At 45.7% G+C, this 18,081-nt stretch overlaps 10 protein-coding genes across 12 annotated transcripts; 7 read left to right on the top strand and 3 right to left on the bottom strand.

Moving 5' to 3' along the window:
* Positions 1-388: 388 nt before the first annotated feature.
* RB195_022658 (uncharacterized protein) lies at positions 389-1,240 on the bottom strand (the record flags this gene model as incomplete). Of its 2 annotated transcripts, XM_064209840.1 has the most annotated exons (2): positions 389-567; positions 616-1,240. In XM_064209840.1, the coding sequence occupies 2 exons, from the start codon at positions 1,238-1,240 to the stop codon at positions 389-391; spliced, it is 804 nt and encodes a 267-aa protein (XP_064065720.1). The 2 variants fall into 2 exon arrangements, with proteins under 2 accessions (XP_064065720.1, XP_064065721.1); XM_064209839.1 differs by lacking the exon at positions 389-567 and having other exon boundaries at positions 584-1,240.
* A 499-nt stretch (positions 1,241-1,739) lies between these two features.
* On the bottom strand, positions 1,740-3,206 carry RB195_022657 (uncharacterized protein; the record flags this gene model as incomplete). The annotated part of the gene is made up of 2 exons (XM_064209838.1): positions 1,740-2,580; positions 2,977-3,206. 2 exons carry the CDS (start codon positions 3,204-3,206, stop codon positions 1,740-1,742), a joined length of 1,071 nt encoding a protein of 356 aa, XP_064065719.1.
* Positions 3,207-3,337: 131 nt separating this feature from the next.
* On the bottom strand, positions 3,338-3,685 carry RB195_022656 (uncharacterized protein; the record flags this gene model as incomplete). Its single annotated transcript, XM_064209837.1, has 1 exon — positions 3,338-3,685. The coding sequence occupies one exon, from the start codon at positions 3,683-3,685 to the stop codon at positions 3,338-3,340; it is 348 nt and encodes a 115-aa protein (XP_064065718.1).
* Positions 3,686-8,051: 4,366 nt separating this feature from the next.
* Positions 8,052-9,338, top strand: RB195_022655 (uncharacterized protein; the record flags this gene model as incomplete). The annotated part of the gene is made up of 2 exons (XM_064209836.1): positions 8,052-8,465; positions 9,009-9,338. 2 exons carry the CDS (start codon positions 8,052-8,054, stop codon positions 9,336-9,338), a joined length of 744 nt encoding a protein of 247 aa, XP_064065717.1.
* A 562-nt stretch (positions 9,339-9,900) lies between these two features.
* RB195_022654 (uncharacterized protein) lies at positions 9,901-10,170 on the top strand (the record flags this gene model as incomplete). The annotated part of the gene is made up of 1 exon (XM_064209835.1): positions 9,901-10,170. The coding sequence occupies one exon, from the start codon at positions 9,901-9,903 to the stop codon at positions 10,168-10,170; it is 270 nt and encodes an 89-aa protein (XP_064065716.1).
* A 2,147-nt stretch (positions 10,171-12,317) lies between these two features.
* RB195_022653 (uncharacterized protein) lies at positions 12,318-12,776 on the top strand (the record flags this gene model as incomplete). Its single annotated transcript, XM_064209834.1, has 1 exon — positions 12,318-12,776. The coding sequence occupies one exon, from the start codon at positions 12,318-12,320 to the stop codon at positions 12,774-12,776; it is 459 nt and encodes a 152-aa protein (XP_064065715.1).
* A 117-nt stretch (positions 12,777-12,893) lies between these two features.
* Positions 12,894-13,364, top strand: RB195_022652 (uncharacterized protein; the record flags this gene model as incomplete). The annotated part of the gene is made up of 1 exon (XM_064209833.1): positions 12,894-13,364. One exon carries the CDS (start codon positions 12,894-12,896, stop codon positions 13,362-13,364), a length of 471 nt encoding a protein of 156 aa, XP_064065714.1.
* A 33-nt stretch (positions 13,365-13,397) lies between these two features.
* RB195_022651 (uncharacterized protein) lies at positions 13,398-13,856 on the top strand (the record flags this gene model as incomplete). Its single annotated transcript, XM_064209832.1, has 1 exon — positions 13,398-13,856. One exon carries the CDS (start codon positions 13,398-13,400, stop codon positions 13,854-13,856), a length of 459 nt encoding a protein of 152 aa, XP_064065713.1.
* An 803-nt stretch (positions 13,857-14,659) lies between these two features.
* Positions 14,660-15,703, top strand: RB195_022650 (uncharacterized protein; the record flags this gene model as incomplete). 2 transcript variants are annotated; one of them, XM_064209830.1, is made up of 1 exon in its annotated part: positions 14,660-15,703. In XM_064209830.1, the coding sequence occupies one exon, from the start codon at positions 14,660-14,662 to the stop codon at positions 15,701-15,703; it is 1,044 nt and encodes a 347-aa protein (XP_064065711.1). The 2 variants fall into 2 exon arrangements, with proteins under 2 accessions (XP_064065711.1, XP_064065712.1); XM_064209831.1 differs by having other exon boundaries at positions 14,696-15,703.
* A 758-nt stretch (positions 15,704-16,461) lies between these two features.
* RB195_022649 (uncharacterized protein) lies at positions 16,462-18,045 on the top strand (the record flags this gene model as incomplete). The annotated part of the gene is made up of 1 exon (XM_064209829.1): positions 16,462-18,045. The coding sequence occupies one exon, from the start codon at positions 16,462-16,464 to the stop codon at positions 18,043-18,045; it is 1,584 nt and encodes a 527-aa protein (XP_064065710.1).
* Between the last annotated feature and the right edge of the window lie 36 nt (positions 18,046-18,081).

Genomic DNA, 18,081 nt, shown 5'->3' with positions numbered 1-18,081 from the left:
TCTCCTTCAATGACCATTTGTCCCAATGATCTGGAAGTTGTTCTACACCATGATATGTCATACTGCATGCTATCTTCGACTGTACTCTTGGGCTTGCATTCAAACACAAACCAGTTAGTGTGTGCAGTACTACATAATACCCTCCCAAGAAATGTAGAGCAATCAAACCTTCTTATTGCATTGTTTCTTGAGCTTTTTTCGACCACTCTGTGTTGTGGATGCCGATACAGCCGAAGACGAGAAGCTTTATTAAAGTCGAACACGGGAGAAGAGAACGAAGCAGAACGGAACATCGACAACAGGTTTGTCACACAAGAATGCAACGTATACAATGCGGGTTAACTCTACGCGAATAACGTGGTGAAATTCCCATCCTACAACACCTCTTTCAACTTATCTCATATCGAATTCTTCGTGGGTCCACTTGTAGTTGGCGATGGGGTCGTCGAAGGCGTTGCGGTCGTTGAGACGAGTCGGCAGCAAGGGTTGCAAAATCGTCCTTGCTCGTGGAGTCGAGTAGTGGTAGGTCGAACACATCCAAGAAAGTGCTAGTCTGTTGTGCCGGTCCTGGATCGCGACTGGTTTACGTGCCGAGTCCATACTTTATTACCACACCGAACAGTGTAGATTGCGTTTCCAACACGGCGTGTGATGAAACGGGGAGTCCAAGTAGGTTTCTGTCCTCGATAATCCTTGGCAAATGTCGCATCGTTGATCTCAAAGTTGCGGCGCCGTGCTCCATTTTGACGATTGAATTGAGATTCCATTTTGACACCTCGACTACCATTTGTGAGATCTCTAGAAGGTAACATTTGATCGAGTTCAGTTCGCAGGCGGCATCCCACGAAGGCTTCAGCAGGTGAACAGGTGCAGACGGGCAGGGAATGGAACGATATGCTATCAGAACACCTGTAGTGTGTACACTGTTGGTTCCTCCACTTTCAGCTTGGCAAGTCCTGTTCTGAAGTTGTCCACAAAACGTTCTGCTTGCCCGTTGCTTTGTGGATGGAACGGCGGCGTGCGAATGTACGAGATTCCTTGGGAACGGCAGAATGATGTGAACTGAGACTACGTGAATTGCATTCCTTTGTCCGTGACGAGCGTCTCTGGATTTTCGAACTTGGCAAAGATGCACTTCATTGCTTGGATAGTAGCCGTTGAGGAGACCGATGACATCTGGAGCCGACTTCCGGCCACTTGGAGTATTCGTCCACGATAAGTAGATAGTATCTCCTTTCATCGGTTCAGCAAAATCAACAAGAACTCGAGTCCACGGAGAGTGTAGTTTCGGTCATGACTGTAGTTCGGCTTTTATGGGATCCTTAACCACGGATGCACATCTTGGGCAGGTGTTGACGAGTTTTTCAATGTCGGAGTCCATCGTGGGCCAATAGACAAAGTCTCTTGCAAGCATTTTCATCATCAATCACTATGCGGGATGCACTTAGCAGACATCCTTTAAGTGTCGTCATGGTATTTCTGCGGTTGTAGTAGTGACACAGAGGAGAATGGCAGTTGACTTTGGACCAGTTACCGGACTTTGTATAGTCGATCCCAAGCTGTATAAGACGACCGGCTTGCGTAGCAGTCCGAATGGATTCGGCGGATACCGGAAAATGACGACAGTTCTCTGAGAACTCAAAAGCGACATCTGCATCTCTTGAGGCGATCACGTAGTTTTCCGGTGTCGATGATTGTGACGATACGAGACGTGAAAGAGCGTCCACTTGGCCGAAATCCTATGTGTTGATGTACCCGATAGTGAAGCTGTAGTTGAGCAACATGGTGGCCCATCGCTGAAGACGGTTGGCGCTGTAGACTGAAACTCCTTTTCCGCTTCTGAAGAATGCCAAAAGTGGTTTCTGGTCAGTGTTCAGCGTGAAATGTCGCACATAGATGAAACGATGGAACTTCTGCACGGCGAAAATAAGAGCGAGTACTCCCTTTTCAATCTGGCTGTAGTTCTTCTGTGGTTGTGTCAGGCTTGCGTGATAAATGACCTTCTCGCATTCATCTGCGAAGCGATGTGAGAGGGTTGCTCCCATTCCGTAATTTGAATCATCAGCGGCAACGATGACTGGGAAGCTTGGATCAAAGTGGGTCAACGGGAGATCCGAGCTTAGGATTGCCCTAATCTTGTCGAAGGAAGACTCCGGTGTCCATGTGTGGACAACATCCTTTTTCGTAAGAGTGTCCAAAAGAGCGCGTAGATTGTGGAGATCCTTGACGAAGTTTCCGTAGAAATTGATGAGTCTCAGAAAAGAGCAAAGTTGACTGACGTCCTTCGGAGCGGGCATCTTCCGGATAACTTTGATCTTTTCTGAATCGGAGCGTCGTCTTTGTGCGTTGATGACGAACCCAAGGTAGGTGGCCTCTGTCTGCAGGGAAGCACAATTGTCGATTCGAACGCGGAATCCGTAGTCTTGAATCCGCTTGAATACGGCCTCTAGTCGGGCATTGTGTTCGCAGATGGTTCTACCAGCAACCAATATGTCGTCGAGATGGGCGGCAGTTCCATCCAATCCAGCGATAAGAGCATCCAAACATTGTTGGAATATACCAGGCTTCGGCTGAGTCAAGCTGTAAAAAGTAGTGTCCTCCGTTGAGTTTTGTGGAGGTGTCCTCTGGAGTTGGAAGCGAATGCTGGTTTTGTTTCATTGCATCGTTCAGTCCGGTTGAGTAGTCTGCGCATAGGCGGATCGATCCATTTTTCTTCTGAACGACGACGATGGGTACTGCCCATTCTAAGTGATCAACGGGCTTCAGCACGTGTATAGACACGAGTCGATTTCGGTTGAAATCCTTGAGATAGTAGCATAAGGCACCGAGCGAGCCTTCAGAAAGACAGGTTTGAAGTCAGGCTTCAGATCGAGTTTAGCCTTCGACTTGGTACAACATCACACTCCAGGAGCGAAGACTACTGGAAACTTGTTCCTCAGGTGCGTTGCGAGAGAAGAATTCAAGGTGCAGAGCGACCTTGAAGAGATGTTGCAGATGGAGTCTTCTGTCAAGGGACGAAACAGCGGCTCGTATTGGGCGATCCAATCTAAGCCCAACAGCGACGGCGTGTCAGCTAAATGCCCAATACCATATCCTCGATGACCATCAATGACGAAGTTGTATCCGTAGCATTCCCGAACGTTGATCGGTTCTTTGTTGGCAGACTTCAGCGTCAGACGGGGTAGTTGCAGCTTCGGTCGACCCATGGCGGTCTAGTCTGTTGTGCTCAGCAATGTTACGTCTGCTTCAATATCAAGACGCATGCAGAGTACAGATTGATGCGAAGACTCTCTTCCCATCAATCTGTACTCTACAGTAGCTGCGGTTTACAGCGACGTCAGCATGAGTCGAAGCTATAGTGACGGTGTTGGCAGATTTCCGATTTATAGACTATTAGTCTAGCTTTTGCTGCATCGTCCAAGGTAACACCGTCCTTCGAGATGACGTCCTCGTAGCGGTTGTACCAGACCTCGAATGTACAATAATTGTCCGGATCGCATACGAACTCAAGCAAGCATGTCGATAGAGAATTTGTGACGAATTCGGCTGTAGCGACGGATGCTGTTGGGACGGCTGGGTGTGAAGCAGAGGCCATCTTTTCCATACGCTTCATCAGCTCACTGAACATTTGCTGCTTTGCCTTGGTTTGGGCTTCCAAGATGGTACACAGAGTTTCAGCATCCATCTTAGAGTCGCTGTTAAGTTCGCGGCGCGACCACAGTAATAGCAGATCGGCCGGGCTCACAGCCTCGGCCGAGTGAGTGTCTACTCAGTTGTTCGGCCAAGCAAAAAGGGCGGGGCTGTTTTGAAACTTGACCCTCGGTTCGACCCGCTTGGAGGCCGACCTAAAATCTTTGTACCAGAAATCGACTTTACCAGCAGTTCGACTGGGCTCGGAGCCGAGACTGAGTTCTTGAGCAAAAATAGTCGTCCTCAGCTGCTCTCTTTGTAGTCCGTTGATCGCCAGTTGTTGTTGCCAGTTGTTGATACAGCCGAACACGAGAAGCTTTATTGAAGTTGAAAATAAAAAAAAAACAACAGGGTTGTCATACAACAATGCAGCGTATACAAAGCGGGTCTACTCTACGCGGATAACATGGTGAAATTCCCATCCTACAACGAGAAAAGTTAGTCAAAAAATAACTTCCTAGAACTACTCCCTGTTCTCGGTCAATAAGTGTTTCAACGGCTATTTCTTTGAGAACCAGTTTTAATAAATCAGAACAAAGCCGACTCGTCACAATTTGCCAGGAAGAGGGTTGTTTGCAAGGACTGGCAATGACTTTCAAGACGTACGAATTACTATTGGGGTACAAATAAGTTCAGAAGGTCTTCTTTTGTAACTTTGAAGTCTTATTCAGAAAAATTTGTACGATATGTTTGTTCAAAGTATAGCCCATCGTTAGCTACGACTTTTCTGCATCTTTCAGACTCGTACAAATTTTGCGTTGGAAAACTTCCTTGTCTTTCCAGCCATGAATTGGGTCGATCTATGATTCGGCCCAATTTTTAGCTTCTTCGTAAGAAGTGAAGTAGTACTCGGTCAGGCCTTGAGTCATCGCCCGTAGCAAATGGTAGTCGGAAGGAGCAATATCTGGTGAATACTGTGTTTGTGGTAGGACATCTCATTGAGGCACCTTCACAGTTTCCTCGACCATTTTTGCAACATGTGGTCGAGCGTTGTCTGGTCGCAAGATCACTTTGTCATGTCTTTTGGCATAGTGGGGGGTTTTTGAGATTTAATGCTCTGCCCTATTGCATCAATTGATGTTGACGAGCCAGTAATGATTTTGTTAGGCTGGAGTAGCTCGTAGTAAATCAGTCCGAGCTAATCCTAGCAGATGCACAGTATAAGCTTCTTGCAATGAATTTTCGGTTTGGTCGCTGAAGTTGATGCATCTCCAGGCTCAACCCCTCGATTTTCTGTGTTGCCGTGTTGGATCCGTTTCTCGTTCACCGTCATTGGCTCAGTGCAAAAAACCTTCCCAGTTTTGTCTTTGCAGCAGTTGTTCGCACGTAAAAAACGGCGTTGAACGTCTCTTACCTTGATTTCATATGGAACCCATTCTCCGTTTTTGTTTCTGAACCATGTCTATGACCTTCAGACTGGTTGAAATCACTTGTTCAGTCAATCCCAAGGTTTTTGTAAGCTCGTCTTGAATTTAGCATGAGTGTTGGTCTGATAACTCTTCCAGTTCAGCGTCTTCAAACTTTGATGGCTTCCCTTCACGTTTCTGTCATCAAAATCGCCGCTTTAAAAAGTCGGAACCAGTACTCACATATTTTTATTGATGGAGCATGTTCCCATATGCTTCACACAACAATCAATGCCTATAAGCTGCACTTTTCTTCAAATTAAAACAAAAAAAAAACAGCGCTTCCTGCTCATTTTCACACTTCAGCGAAATGAAATATGTTGATTTTTGAAGACAAATGATGACGCTGTATTATGACTTAACACGAATATAGTTAGAAGATGGTTTAAAGCTGGTTACGCCATCTTTCGTAAATCGCTCTAGACTTATTTGCCCCTCCGATAATACTCCAAAGTCCGTCCCAAATGATCAAGGACTGACTTTAATAACAAGAAAGTCGATGGTATTTCACCTGAGCCAGCTCGGAAATCGGAATTGGAAACGAGCAGATCGGAAATGAGGATCATAGTAACATCCATGTAAATACCCTGAAAGCATTTGTTGAGGCCCAGGGGCTTATAGAAGGTCTCGGGAAGACTATCAGAGAGGAATTCAAGCGCTACGGAGAAAAACTAGCAACACCCAAAACCACTGTAGGAGGCATGCAGATGAAACATCAAGAGCTGACGTCAGCGGCTCATAAATGCGAGCGAATTCCAGGACACAAAGGCGCTAATGCGGTGCAAAACGCACCATCGTCGCCCTCACGTCCTAAAAACAGAGCCATACGATGGTGAAGACGAAGAGGATTCGGTGGACGCGGTTTGTGAGGTGGTGGAAATTCAACCGGATGTGCCAGTGGACAAAGGAGACGAGCTCTAGGAGCGAATGGAAGGCAAAGAGGTGTAAGCTTGGAGCTTGTTGAAAGAATTTATAGCGATAAGGTGCAAAAGCAGAAATCGAGATTGTTCAACCGCGAACGTTCGGAGAAGAAAAAGATGGATAAAGGATTGGATGGCAGAGCTACTCGATCAAATCAACAGTGAACGTAGAATACCGAAGCGAAACCGTTTACTTGCACCATAGCAATCTCAGTGATGGAGACTTCAAGGCTAAGGACATGGTGCGAAAATATAAAAATTGGGTTGAGATGAATTGAAGATGAGCTCAAGCTAAGAGACTTCGATCGCCGTTTTTTCGCATGCGAACAACTGCTCTACGAGAAACGGATCCAACACGGCAACACAGAAAATCGAGGGGTTGAGCCTGGAGATGCATCAACTTCAGCGACCAAACCGAAAATTCATTGCAAGAAGCTTATACTGTGCATCTGCTAGGATTAGCTCGGACTGATTTACTACGAGCTACTCCAGCCTAACAAAATCATTACTGGCTCGTCAACATCAATTGATGCAATAGGGCAGAGCATTAAATCTCAAAAACCCCCACTATGCCAAAAGACATGACAAAGTGATCTTGCGACCAGACAACGCTCGACCACATGTTGCAAAAATGGTCGAGGAAACTGTGAAGGTGCCTCAATGAGATGTCCTACCACAAACACAGTATTCACCAGATATTGCTCCTTCCGACTACCATTTGCTACGGGCGATGACTCAAGGCCTGACCGAGTACTACTTCACTTCTTACGAAGAAGCTAAAAATTGGGCCGAATCATAGATCGACCCAATTCATGGCTGGAAAGACAAGGAAGTTTTCCAACGCAAAATTTGTACGAGTCTGAAAGATGCAGAAAAGTCGTAGCTAACGATGGGCTATACTTTGAACAAACACATCGTACAAATTTTTCTGAATAAGACTTCAAAGTTACAAAAGAAGACCTTCTGAACTTATTTGTACCCCCAATAATAATCAGTACATCTCGGAAGTCATTGCCAGTCCTTGTATCGCGCTGGTAATCTTCTGTCTGATAAACTATGCCTTCATCGATAAGTTCTGTACCTCGCATTTTTACAAGGTAACTTTCCTCTTCGCGAAGTACCTGGCCGTTGAACATACAGCTCTGACTATTCAATCGACAGATTAGTTGTTTTAATTGTGATTTAGAGAGTAGATTTTGTTATGTTCAGGATCAACCACACGAACTGTTCGATCTCCCTTTGCATTTCGTCTTCCGATGGGAGTGTTGAAAAAAAGAGAACGCAAGCTCATTAGAGGCATCACCCCACGAATCTGGGGTGGTACTGGTTTCAGATGGGTTATGCCTATACGGGGTCGTAGATTGTGGGGAAGGGGTGAATCCGTCCATTTCTTCCTTATTGCAGTAAAAAACGGCTCAAAAGATGCGGCGCGTGCACAAGGCTGACGCGTTCCAATAGAACTCCTTGTAGAAAATAGCGCTCCGGAACTCTCGAAGCCGCATCTTCCGGGCCGTTTTTTACGGCACTTAGGAAGAAATGAGTGGAATTCCAATCGTTACTGCAGTCTACAATTCCGTATAGTCTTTGCTCATCGGAAATCCATATAACATCAGCTTCGTGGGGTGATGCCTTCAAACCGGAGTTGCTCTATTTTGCTCTTCGTCCTTGCGCTTTATCATCAACTGCTCTTAACGTCGTGTTTTTCCAGTGCACTAAAAAGCATAATTAAATTTGTATCTTATTCACAGCTTAGCTATGCACATCCACTGCATTGCCGAAATTGCACTTTGTTATTCGCTTGTTATGTCTTTATCGCTATATTTTGTTGAGATGAAATGATCAGACGAATGAATATGATTGCGGGAAAAGCATGTTTTTTTTACGGAGATCAAGAAGAAATGAAAAATTAAAATTTTACGTTCGTCACAGTAATAGAAAAGAGTCTCCTGATTCCGGAGGAAAGCCTAGTACGGTAGCGCCAAGAAGGATTTGGTTGCAGAAGTCATATAGGCTACCGAAACGGAAAAGGACTAGGATGACGATCTGTACTTATAACGCACGTACGCTTGCATCGGAAGCCGTGATCGAAGATCTGATGATGCAAACCAAGAAGACCAAGTACGTCGTCTTCGGACTGACCGAGACGAGACGACGTCACCTTCTCAACGGCGTATATGAAACTGGAGAAGAACTGTTCTTGGAAACATGCGACAGTAGAGGTGTTAGTGGAGTTGGCGTCCTCTTCAAGACGAGTATGGCAAAGAACATCGATTTTTTCGAACAACTTACGACCCGAATCGAACGTCTGCGGATGAGAAGATGTGGTCCAACACCAACTATCTTCGTCGCTTACGCTCCAACATCGAGCTACGAAGAAGAAGAAGCCGAAGGTTTCTATATGGACCTAGAGAAGTTCTACCGAGAAGATCATGCCTTCTACAAGGTCAAGGTACAAGGTAACATTTGTTATTTGGAAACATTCTGCGTACACTCGCTATGTGCGCCTGCTTATCCAGTTCTCTGTATTCTGACTTGTTTTTTTTTTCCTTTCCTTTGGCTTTCATTAACTTTATATCTTCATATTTTACTCACATTTTTTCATCCTATTCTTGGTTTTCCACGCCAAAGTTGGCCCAAGAAGAACGCCGGAGGAACTTCACATCGGGACCCACGGCCTACAATGGAACGACCGGGGGGAGAGGCTCTCCGAGTTCATCATGACGACTAAGACCATCCATGGGAACTCGCAATTGCAGAAGCCAATCTCTCTACGCTGGACGTGAGAGTCACCAGGTGGAGGGTAATGAAATAGACCACATCATCGTCAATAAAAAGTTCTGCCTGACGGACGTCGCTGTTGTACCAAAGTTCTATACGGGATCGGACCTCCTCCGAGGAAGATTTTCTTTCACAAGGAGAGCAGAGAAAGCCGCAAAGTTTAGGGAGAGAAATCACAGAACAATCATCAACTAGGATCTCTTCGCTACTCTAGCCGGCTTTTGGGAAGGTTCCGCAACGGACAACATCGACGAGGAATATGACCGGCTCGTTGAACACCTTCACGACTCCGCGAAAAAAAACTGAGAGGTTTAAAACCAATAAGAGACGCTTGTCTCTTGAAACTCTTGAGCTGATACCACAGAGTGGAGCAGCACGAGCCGCAGGGAACCAAGAACTCACGTCCGAGCTCGCAAGGCTTTGCAGAGAGGCGATAAAGGAAGACCTAAAAGAGAGAAGAGCAGAAGTGCTGGCTGAAGCTGCAGAGGCGGGGAAAAGCATCCGCTATGCTCGTCAAGTCATCGTTGTCGCAGGACAACGATGACTGCTCTCCGGAACCCGAAGGGAAGAACTATTGCATCGAGAAAGGGGATAGAGAAAATCATATACGACATCTACTCTGATCTCTTCGACAGCCATTTCGAAATACGACATGCTATCATGTCGGTAAGAAATCGTACGGCACCCGATTCCGTCAGAATAAGACCAGAACACCTGAAGAACTTTCCACCAGTACTCATCAACACCCTGGCGCGGCTCTTTACAGGTTATCTTTCAGAATGCAAGGTTCCAAAACAGTGGAAGACCAGCATGACCATGTTGTTGTATAAAAAGGGAGATCCACATGACATCAGCAACTATCGCCCAATCTGCTTACTGTCCGTCATCTACAAGCTCTTTACAAGAGTGATCCTTAATAGGATTGAAAAAGTCCTGGATGAAGGACAACCATGCGAGCAAGCAGGATTTCGAAAAGGATTCAGCACGATTGACCACATACACACTGTTTAAAAACTCATCGAAGTATCACGAGAGTACAAAATGCCGCTCTATCTCACTTTCTCGACTTGAAGAAGGCCTTCGAATCAGTTGAGACGGAAGCGGTCATGGAAGTCTTGGACAACCAAGGCGTCCCTATTCAGTACATAAAGGTACTTCGAGAGTCGTACAGTAACTTCACTACCGGAATTTCGCCATTCTACAAGAATATCATCCCTGACGTGAAGAGAGGGATCCGACAGGGTGATACAATCTCACCCAAACTATTCACAGCCACCCTCGAGAACGCAATGCGAAAATTGGAATGGGACGACATAGGAGTGAAGGTTGATGGTCTGAATTCGACGAAACATGTGGATGCATCGGTCTTCAGCTGAATCTGCAAAAGACGATGTTCATGCGGAACGGATGGGTCTCGGATGCCCCATTCACGCTCAACGAACGAACATATCCGAATGCACTAGTTACGTTTATCTGGGTCGGGAATTGAACATGACGAACGACCTGACCCGCGAGCTGGGCAAGAGGAGACGAGCGGCTTGAGGAGCGTATAAGAACATTGAGGATGTAGTGAAGAAGACCAGGAACACCCGGCTCCGTGCTCACCTCTTCAACACTACCGTACTTCCTGCTTTGACCTATGCTCCGGACACCTGGGCATTTCGCAAGCGGGAAGAAAACGCGGTGAGCGTCATTGAACGCGCAATTGAGAGAGTGATGCTAGGAGTATCCCGTTTCACGCAAGTGAGGGACGGGATTTGAAGTTCTCTCCTACGTCAGAGATCGAAGATTAGAGACGCCAAAGCGTTTGCGAAGGAAAGTAAAATAAAGTGGGCCGGACACGTGATGCGCTTTAACGACAACCGTTGGACCAGAGCCATGAGCGACTGGGTTCCTTGCGATATTAAGCGCACTACAGAAGACCGCCGACGCGATGGTCAGATTTCTTCACGAAGTCCTTCAAAGAAAATTATGATGCTCTTTGTGTCCCACGCGAAAGGAGGTGTGTGGTGTGTATGGTATGTGGGTGAGAGGTGTGTGTGATCTGTATTTGGTGTGTGTCCAAACATGTGGATATTCCACAAATAATGGTAGTTAAAACAGTTTCAAGTGCTAGAACATAATCTTCGACCCAATGCCTTCATGTTTTCATTCCTGGTTCGGCAATATTTTCTTTGTGTGCCACCTAAGTCTGTAGGATCCGCTCAACACCGCCAGTTGGACCAAAAGCCAATTTCACGGTTGCCGCGACAGAATAAACTCTACTATGATGGTGAGTCTTTTCTCTATGAATGTACTGAATATATACTGTATGTATACTGAACAATAAATTTTACATTGGGGAGGTAGTGGAGGTGCGGTATGAAAGATGATTTCCTGAAAGGAGGCATGATTAGCTGCAAAAACCCCGCATATGAGTAAAGTTTGTAACAATTAACGCTGTAGAAGACTGTTAGACTGTTAGAAACTGTTAGAAGCAATGTAATACAATTACATTTCAACGATAAAATATCCGTGAAAGACAAAAGATTATCAGATAAAAGAAACCTTGGCGAAGAAGAGCATCGAGAGTCATTATTGTCCATAAACCATTCTTTAAACACACCTCACTATCTCGAGCAGAACACACAATAATCGTTTGCTACTTGTAAAGAAGCATTATAGCCAAATTACTTTTCCTTCTGCAGCAACACCACAATCGAATGCTACAGTTACATACTATCCATTCCATTCGGTAGTGATATTGTTCTCATAACTTCGTTCATGAGAAAGGCAGAACAAATGGCAATCGATATGAGATGTGAAAAGTTAGATATCGGACGATGTTATCAAGAAATGGATGAACAATCTAGCAGAGTCAAAGACGCAATAAAGAACAACAAAAATACCGGAGTCTGCGCTTCTTCACTTGAGATCATTGGTCTTCCTGTTTCCAAGTACACCCCAGAGACTTATGAAAAAGTTTTAACGCAAAATCCCTAAGTAATACCTTTGCTTACAAGAATAAGCAGAAAATAGCAAAGTAAAACAGTGAAAATATAGTTTCTAACTGACGCAGAATCAAACTGTTTGACATAGCCCTAGTAGAAAACAGCCCTTTTTATTTGAAAAACAGATTGTCGCGAACGCGAAGAAATAGAAAACGGCACACAATCCACTTAATGGCAGTGCATCACCTGCGTCACTTGGATCTTGCTAATCGTCGATTTTACGAGCAGACTTCAGTAACACATCCATTAACGCAAGATTTGCCCGGTAGCATCTCTTGTTGAGGGGAAACCAAAGAGCATCGAATTCTTCTTTAGAGGACCTGGTGAGAGAATCTGATCACCGGATCAGTGCTCTTTCTGCAATGTGTTTATGTGGTATCTAGTCCTTCCCACCTCCGGCTCAAAGATTGTCGCTAAAAAGTGTCAATTCTCCAGCTCACTTAACTCTACTTCAATTGGTACATGTTGCGTATTATCTTGTCGTCAATTTCGACTACTTTCTTCCAACTGAGTGAAGCGAAAACATATTTATAATGACGAAGCCTCAACACGACGCTACCTTCTCAACCGTGCCCAAAATCGATGTCTGGGGATCTTTGGAGGCCAAGGGAAAAATATTCGCAATGACGAAGAGTCAACACGACGCTTCCCCCTCAATAGCACCCAAAATCGATGACTGGGGATCTTTGGAGGCCGAGGGAAAAATATTCATAATGACGAAGCCTCAACACGACGCTACCTTCTCACGCATGAACAAAATCGATGTCTGGGGATCTTTGGAGGCCGAGGGAAATGTATTAATAATGATGAAGCCTCAACACAACGCAACTTTCTCACGCATGAACAAAATCGATGTCTGGGGATCTTTGGAGACCGAGGTAAAAATATTCATAATGACGAAGCCTCAACACAACGCAACCTTCTCACGCATGAACAAAATCGATGACTGGGGATATTTGGAGGCCGAGGGAAAAATATTAATAATAATGTAGCCTCAACACGACGCTTCCCCCTCAAAAGCCCCCAAAATCGATGGCTGGGGATCTTTGGAGGGCGAAGTAAAAATATTCATAATGACGAAGCCTCAACACAACGCAACCTTCTCACGCATGAACAAAATCGATGTCTGGGGATCTTTGGAGGCCGAGGGAAAAATATTAATAATGATGAAGCCTCAACACAACGCAACCTTCTCACGCATGAACAAAATCGATGACTGGGGATATTTGGAGGCCGAGGGAAAAATATTCATAATGACGAAGCCTCAACACGACGCTTCCCCCTCAATAGCCCCCAAAATCGATGACTGGGGATCTTTGGAGGCCGAGGGAAAAATATTCATAATGACGAAGCCTCAACACAACGCAACCTTCTCACGCATTAACAAAATCGATGACTGGGGATATTTGGAGGCCGAGGGAAAAATATTCATAATGACGAAGCCTCAACACGACGATTCCCCCTCAATAGCCCCCAAAATCGATGACTGGGGATCTTTGGAGGCCGAGGGAAAAATATTCATAATGACGAAGCCTCAACACGACGCTTCCCCCTCAATAGCCCCCAAAATCAATGAATAGGGATCTTTGGAGGCCGAGGTAAAAATATTCATAATGACGAAGCCTCAACACAACGCAACCTTCTCACGCATTAACAAAATCGATGACTGGGGATATTTGGAGGCCGAGGGAAAAATATTCATAATGACGAAGCCTCAACACGACGATTCCCCCTCAATAGCCCCCAAAATCGATGACTGGGGATCTTTGGAGGCCGAGGGAAAAATATTCATAATGACGAAGCCTCAACACGACGCTTCCCCCTCAATAGCCCCCAAAATCAATGACTGGGGATCTTTGGAGGCCGAGGGAAAAATATTCATAATGACGAAGCCTCAACACAACGCAACCTTCTCACGCATGAACAAAATCGATGTCTGGGGATCTTTGGAGGCCGAGGGAAATGTATTAATAATGATGAAGCCTCAACACAACGCAACCTTCTCACGCATGAACAAAATCGATGACTGGGGATATTTGGAGGCCGAGGGAAAAATATTAATAATAATGTAGCCTCAACACGACGCTTCCCCCTCAAAAGCGCGAACAAAATCGATGACTGGGGATCTTTGGAGGCCGAGGGAAAAATATTCATAATGACGAAGCCTCAACACAACGCAACCTTCTCACGCATGAACAAAATCGATGTCTGGGGATCTTTGGAGGCCGAGGGAAAAATATTCATAATGACGAAGCCTCAACACAACGCAACCTTCTCACGCATGAACAAAATCGATGTCTGGGGATCTTTGGAGGCCGAGGGAAAAATATTAATAATGATGAAGCCTCAACACGACGCTTCCCCCTCAATCGCCCCCAAAATCGATGACTGGGGATCTTTGGAGGCCGAGGGAAAAATATTAATAATGATTAAGCCTCAACACGACGCTTCTCCCTCAATCGCCCCCAAAATCGATGACTGAGGATCTTTGGAGGCCGAGGGAAAAATATTAATAATGATTAAGCCTCAACACGACGCTTCTCCCTCAATCGCCCCCAAAATCGATGACTGGGGATCTCTGGAGGCAGAGGGAAAAATATTCATAATGACGAAGCTTCAACACAACGATACCTTCCCACGCATGAACAAAATCGATGACTGGGGATCTCTGGAGGCCGAGGGGAAAATATTCATAACGATAAAGCCTCAACACAACGCTACCTTCTCACGCATGAACAAAATCGATGGCTGGGGATCTTTGGAGGCCGAGGGAAAAATATTAATAATAATGTAGCCTCAACACGACGCTTCCCCCTCAAAAGCCCCCAAAATCGATGACTGGGGATCTTTGGAGGCCGAGGTAAAAATATTCATAATGACGAAGCCTCAACACAACGCAACCTTCTCACGCATGAACAAAATCGATGTCTGGGGATATTTTGAGGCCGAGGGAAAAATATTTATTATGACGAAGCCTCAACACGACGCTACCTTCTCACGCGTGAACAAAATCGATGACTGGGGATCTTTGGAGGCCGAGGGAAAAATATTCATAATGACGAAGCTTCAACACAACGATACCTTCTCACGCATGAACAAAATCGATGACTGGGGATCTTTGGAGGCCGAGGGAAAAATATTCATAATGACGAAGCCTCAACACGACGCTACCTTCTCACGCATGAACAAAATCGATGGCTGGGGATCTTTGGAGGCCGAGGGAAAAATATTCATAATGACGAAGCCTCAACACAACGCAACCTTCTCACGCATGAACAAAATCGATGACTGGGGATCTCTGGAGGCAGAGGGAAAAATATTCATAATGACGAAGCTTCAACACAACGATACCTTCTCACGCATGATCAAAATCGATGACTGGGGATATTTGGAGGCCGAGGGAAAAATATTCATAATGACGAAGCCTCAACACAACGCAACCTTCTCACGCGTGAACAAAATCGATGACTGGGGATCTTTGGAGGCCGAGGGAAAAATATTCATAATGACGAAGCCTCAACACGACGCTTCCCCCTCAATCGCCCCCAAAATCGATGACTGGGGATCTTTGGAGGCCGAGGGAAAAATATTCATAATGATGAAGCCTCAACACGACGCTTCCCCCTCAATCGCCCCCAAAATCGATGACTGGGGATCTTTGGAGGCCGAGGGAAAAATATTCATAATGATAAAGCCTCAACACGACGCTACCTTCTCACGCGTGAACAAAATCGATGACTGGGGATCTTTGGAGGCCGAGGGAAAAATATTCATAATGACGAAGCCTCAACACGACGCTACCTTCTCACGCATGAACAAAATCGATGACTGGGGATCTTTGGAGGCCGAGGGAAAAATATTAATAATGATGAAGCCTCAACACGACGCTACCTTCTCCTCGCATGCCCAAAATCGATGACTGGGGATCTTTGGAGGCCGAGGGAAAAATATTAATAATGATGAAGCCTCAACACGACGCTTCCCCCTCAATCGCCCCCAAAATCGATGACTGAGGATCTTTGGAGGCCGAGGGAAAAATATTCATAACGATAGAGCCTCAACACGACGCTACCTTCTCACGCATGAACAAAATCGATGACTGGGGATCTTTCGAGGCCGAGGGAAAAATATTAATAATGATGAAGCCTCAACACGACGCTACCTTCTCACGCATGAACAAAATCGATGGCTGGGGATCTTTGGAGGCCGAGGGAAAAATATTAATAATGATTAAGCCTCAACACGACGCTTCTCCCTCAATCGCCCCCAAAATCGATGACTGGAGATCTTCCGAGGCCGAGGGAAAAATATTAATAATGATTAAGCCTCAACACGACGCTTCCCCCCCAATCGCCACCAAAATCGATGTCTGGGGATCATTGGAGGCCGAGGGAAAAATATTCATAATGATGAAGCCTCAACACGACGCTACCTTCTCACGCATGAACAAAATCGATGTCTGGGGATCTTTGGAGGCCGAGGGAAAAATATTCATAATGATGAAGCCTCAACACGAGGCTTCCCCCTCAACCGCCCTCAAAATCAATGACTGGGGATCATTGGAGGCCGAGGGAAAAATATTAATAATGATGAAGCCTGAACACGACGCTACCTTCTCAATCGCTGACCAAAATCGATGTCTGGGGATCTTTGGAGGCCGAGGGAAAAATATTCATAATGACGAAGCCTCAACACGACGCTACCTTCTCACGCATGAACAAAATCGATGGCTGGGGATCTTTGGAGGCCGAGGGAAAAATATTAATAATGATGAAGCCTCAACACGACGCTTCCAGCTCAATCGCCTCCAAAATCGATGGCTGGGGATCTTTGGAGGCCGAGGGAAAAATATTCATAATGATGAAGCCTCAACACGACGCTACCTTCTCACGCATGAACAAAATCGATGGCTGGGGATCTTTGGAGGCCGAGGGAAAAATATTCATAATGATGAAGCCTCAACACGACGCTACCTTCTCACGCATGAACAAAATCGATGGCTGGGGATCTTTGGAGGCCGAGGGAAAAATATTAATAATGATGAAGCCTCAACACGACGCTTCCCCCTCAATCGCCCCCAAAATCGATGACTGGGGATCTTTGGAGGCCGAGGGAAAAATATTCATAATGACGAAGCCTCAACACGACGCTACCTTCTCACGCATGAACAAAATCGATGGCTGGGGATCTTTGGAGGCCGAGGGAAAAATATTCATAATGATGAAGCCTCAACACGACGCTACCTTCTCACGCATGAACAAAATCGATGGCTGGGGATCTTTGGAGGCCGAGGGAAAAATATTCATAATGATGAAGCCTCAACACGACGCTACCTTCTCACGCATGAACAAAATCGATGGCTGGGGATCTTTGGAGGCCGAGGGAAAAATATTCATAATGATGAAGCCTCAACACGACGCTACCTTCTCACGCATGAACAAAATCGATGGCTGGGGATCTTTGGAGGCCGAGGGAAAAATATTAATAATGATGAAGCCTCAACACGACGCTTCCCCCTCAATCGCCCCCAAAATCGATGACTGGGGATCTTTGGAGGCCGAGGGAAAAATATTCATAATGATGAAGCCTCAACACGACGCTACCTTCTCACGCATGAACAAAATCGATGGCTGGGGATCTTTGGAGGCCGAGGGAAAAATATTCATAATGATGAAGCCTCAACACGACGCTACCTTCTCACGCATGAACAAAATCGATGGCTGGGGATCTTTGGAGGCCGAGGGAAAAATATTAATAATGATGAAGCCTCAACACGACGCTACCTTCTCAACGCTGACCAAAATCGATGGCTGGGGATCTTTGGAGGCCGAGGGAAAAATATTAATAATGACGAAGCCTCAACACGACGCTACCTTCTCACGCGTGAACAAAATCGATGACTGGGGATCTTTGGAGGCCGAGGGAAAAATATTCATAATGATGAAGCCTCAACACGACGCTACCTTCTCACGCATGAACAAAATCGATGGCTGGGGATCTTTGGAGGCCGAGGGAAAAATATTAATAATGATGAAGCCTCAACACGACGCTACCTTCTCAACGCATGAACAAAATCGATGGCTGGGGATCTTTGGAGGCCGAGGGAAAAATATTCATAATGATGAAGCCTCAACACGACGCTACCTTCTCACGCATGAACAAAATCGATGGCTGGGGATCTTTGGAGGCCGAGGGAAAAATATTCATAATGATGAAGCCTCAACACGACGCTTCCCCCTCAATCGCCCCCAAAATCGATGACTGGGGATCTTTGGAGGCCGAGGGAAAAATATTCAT

Source organism: Necator americanus, chromosome X (assembly GCF_031761385.1).
Source record: "Necator americanus strain Aroian chromosome X, whole genome shotgun sequence".
NCBI classification, from domain to species: Eukaryota; Metazoa; Nematoda; class Chromadorea; order Rhabditida; family Ancylostomatidae; genus Necator; species Necator americanus.
The sequence above is the reverse complement of the archived record's forward strand: the minus strand, read 5'-3'. Positions and strand labels throughout refer to the sequence as shown.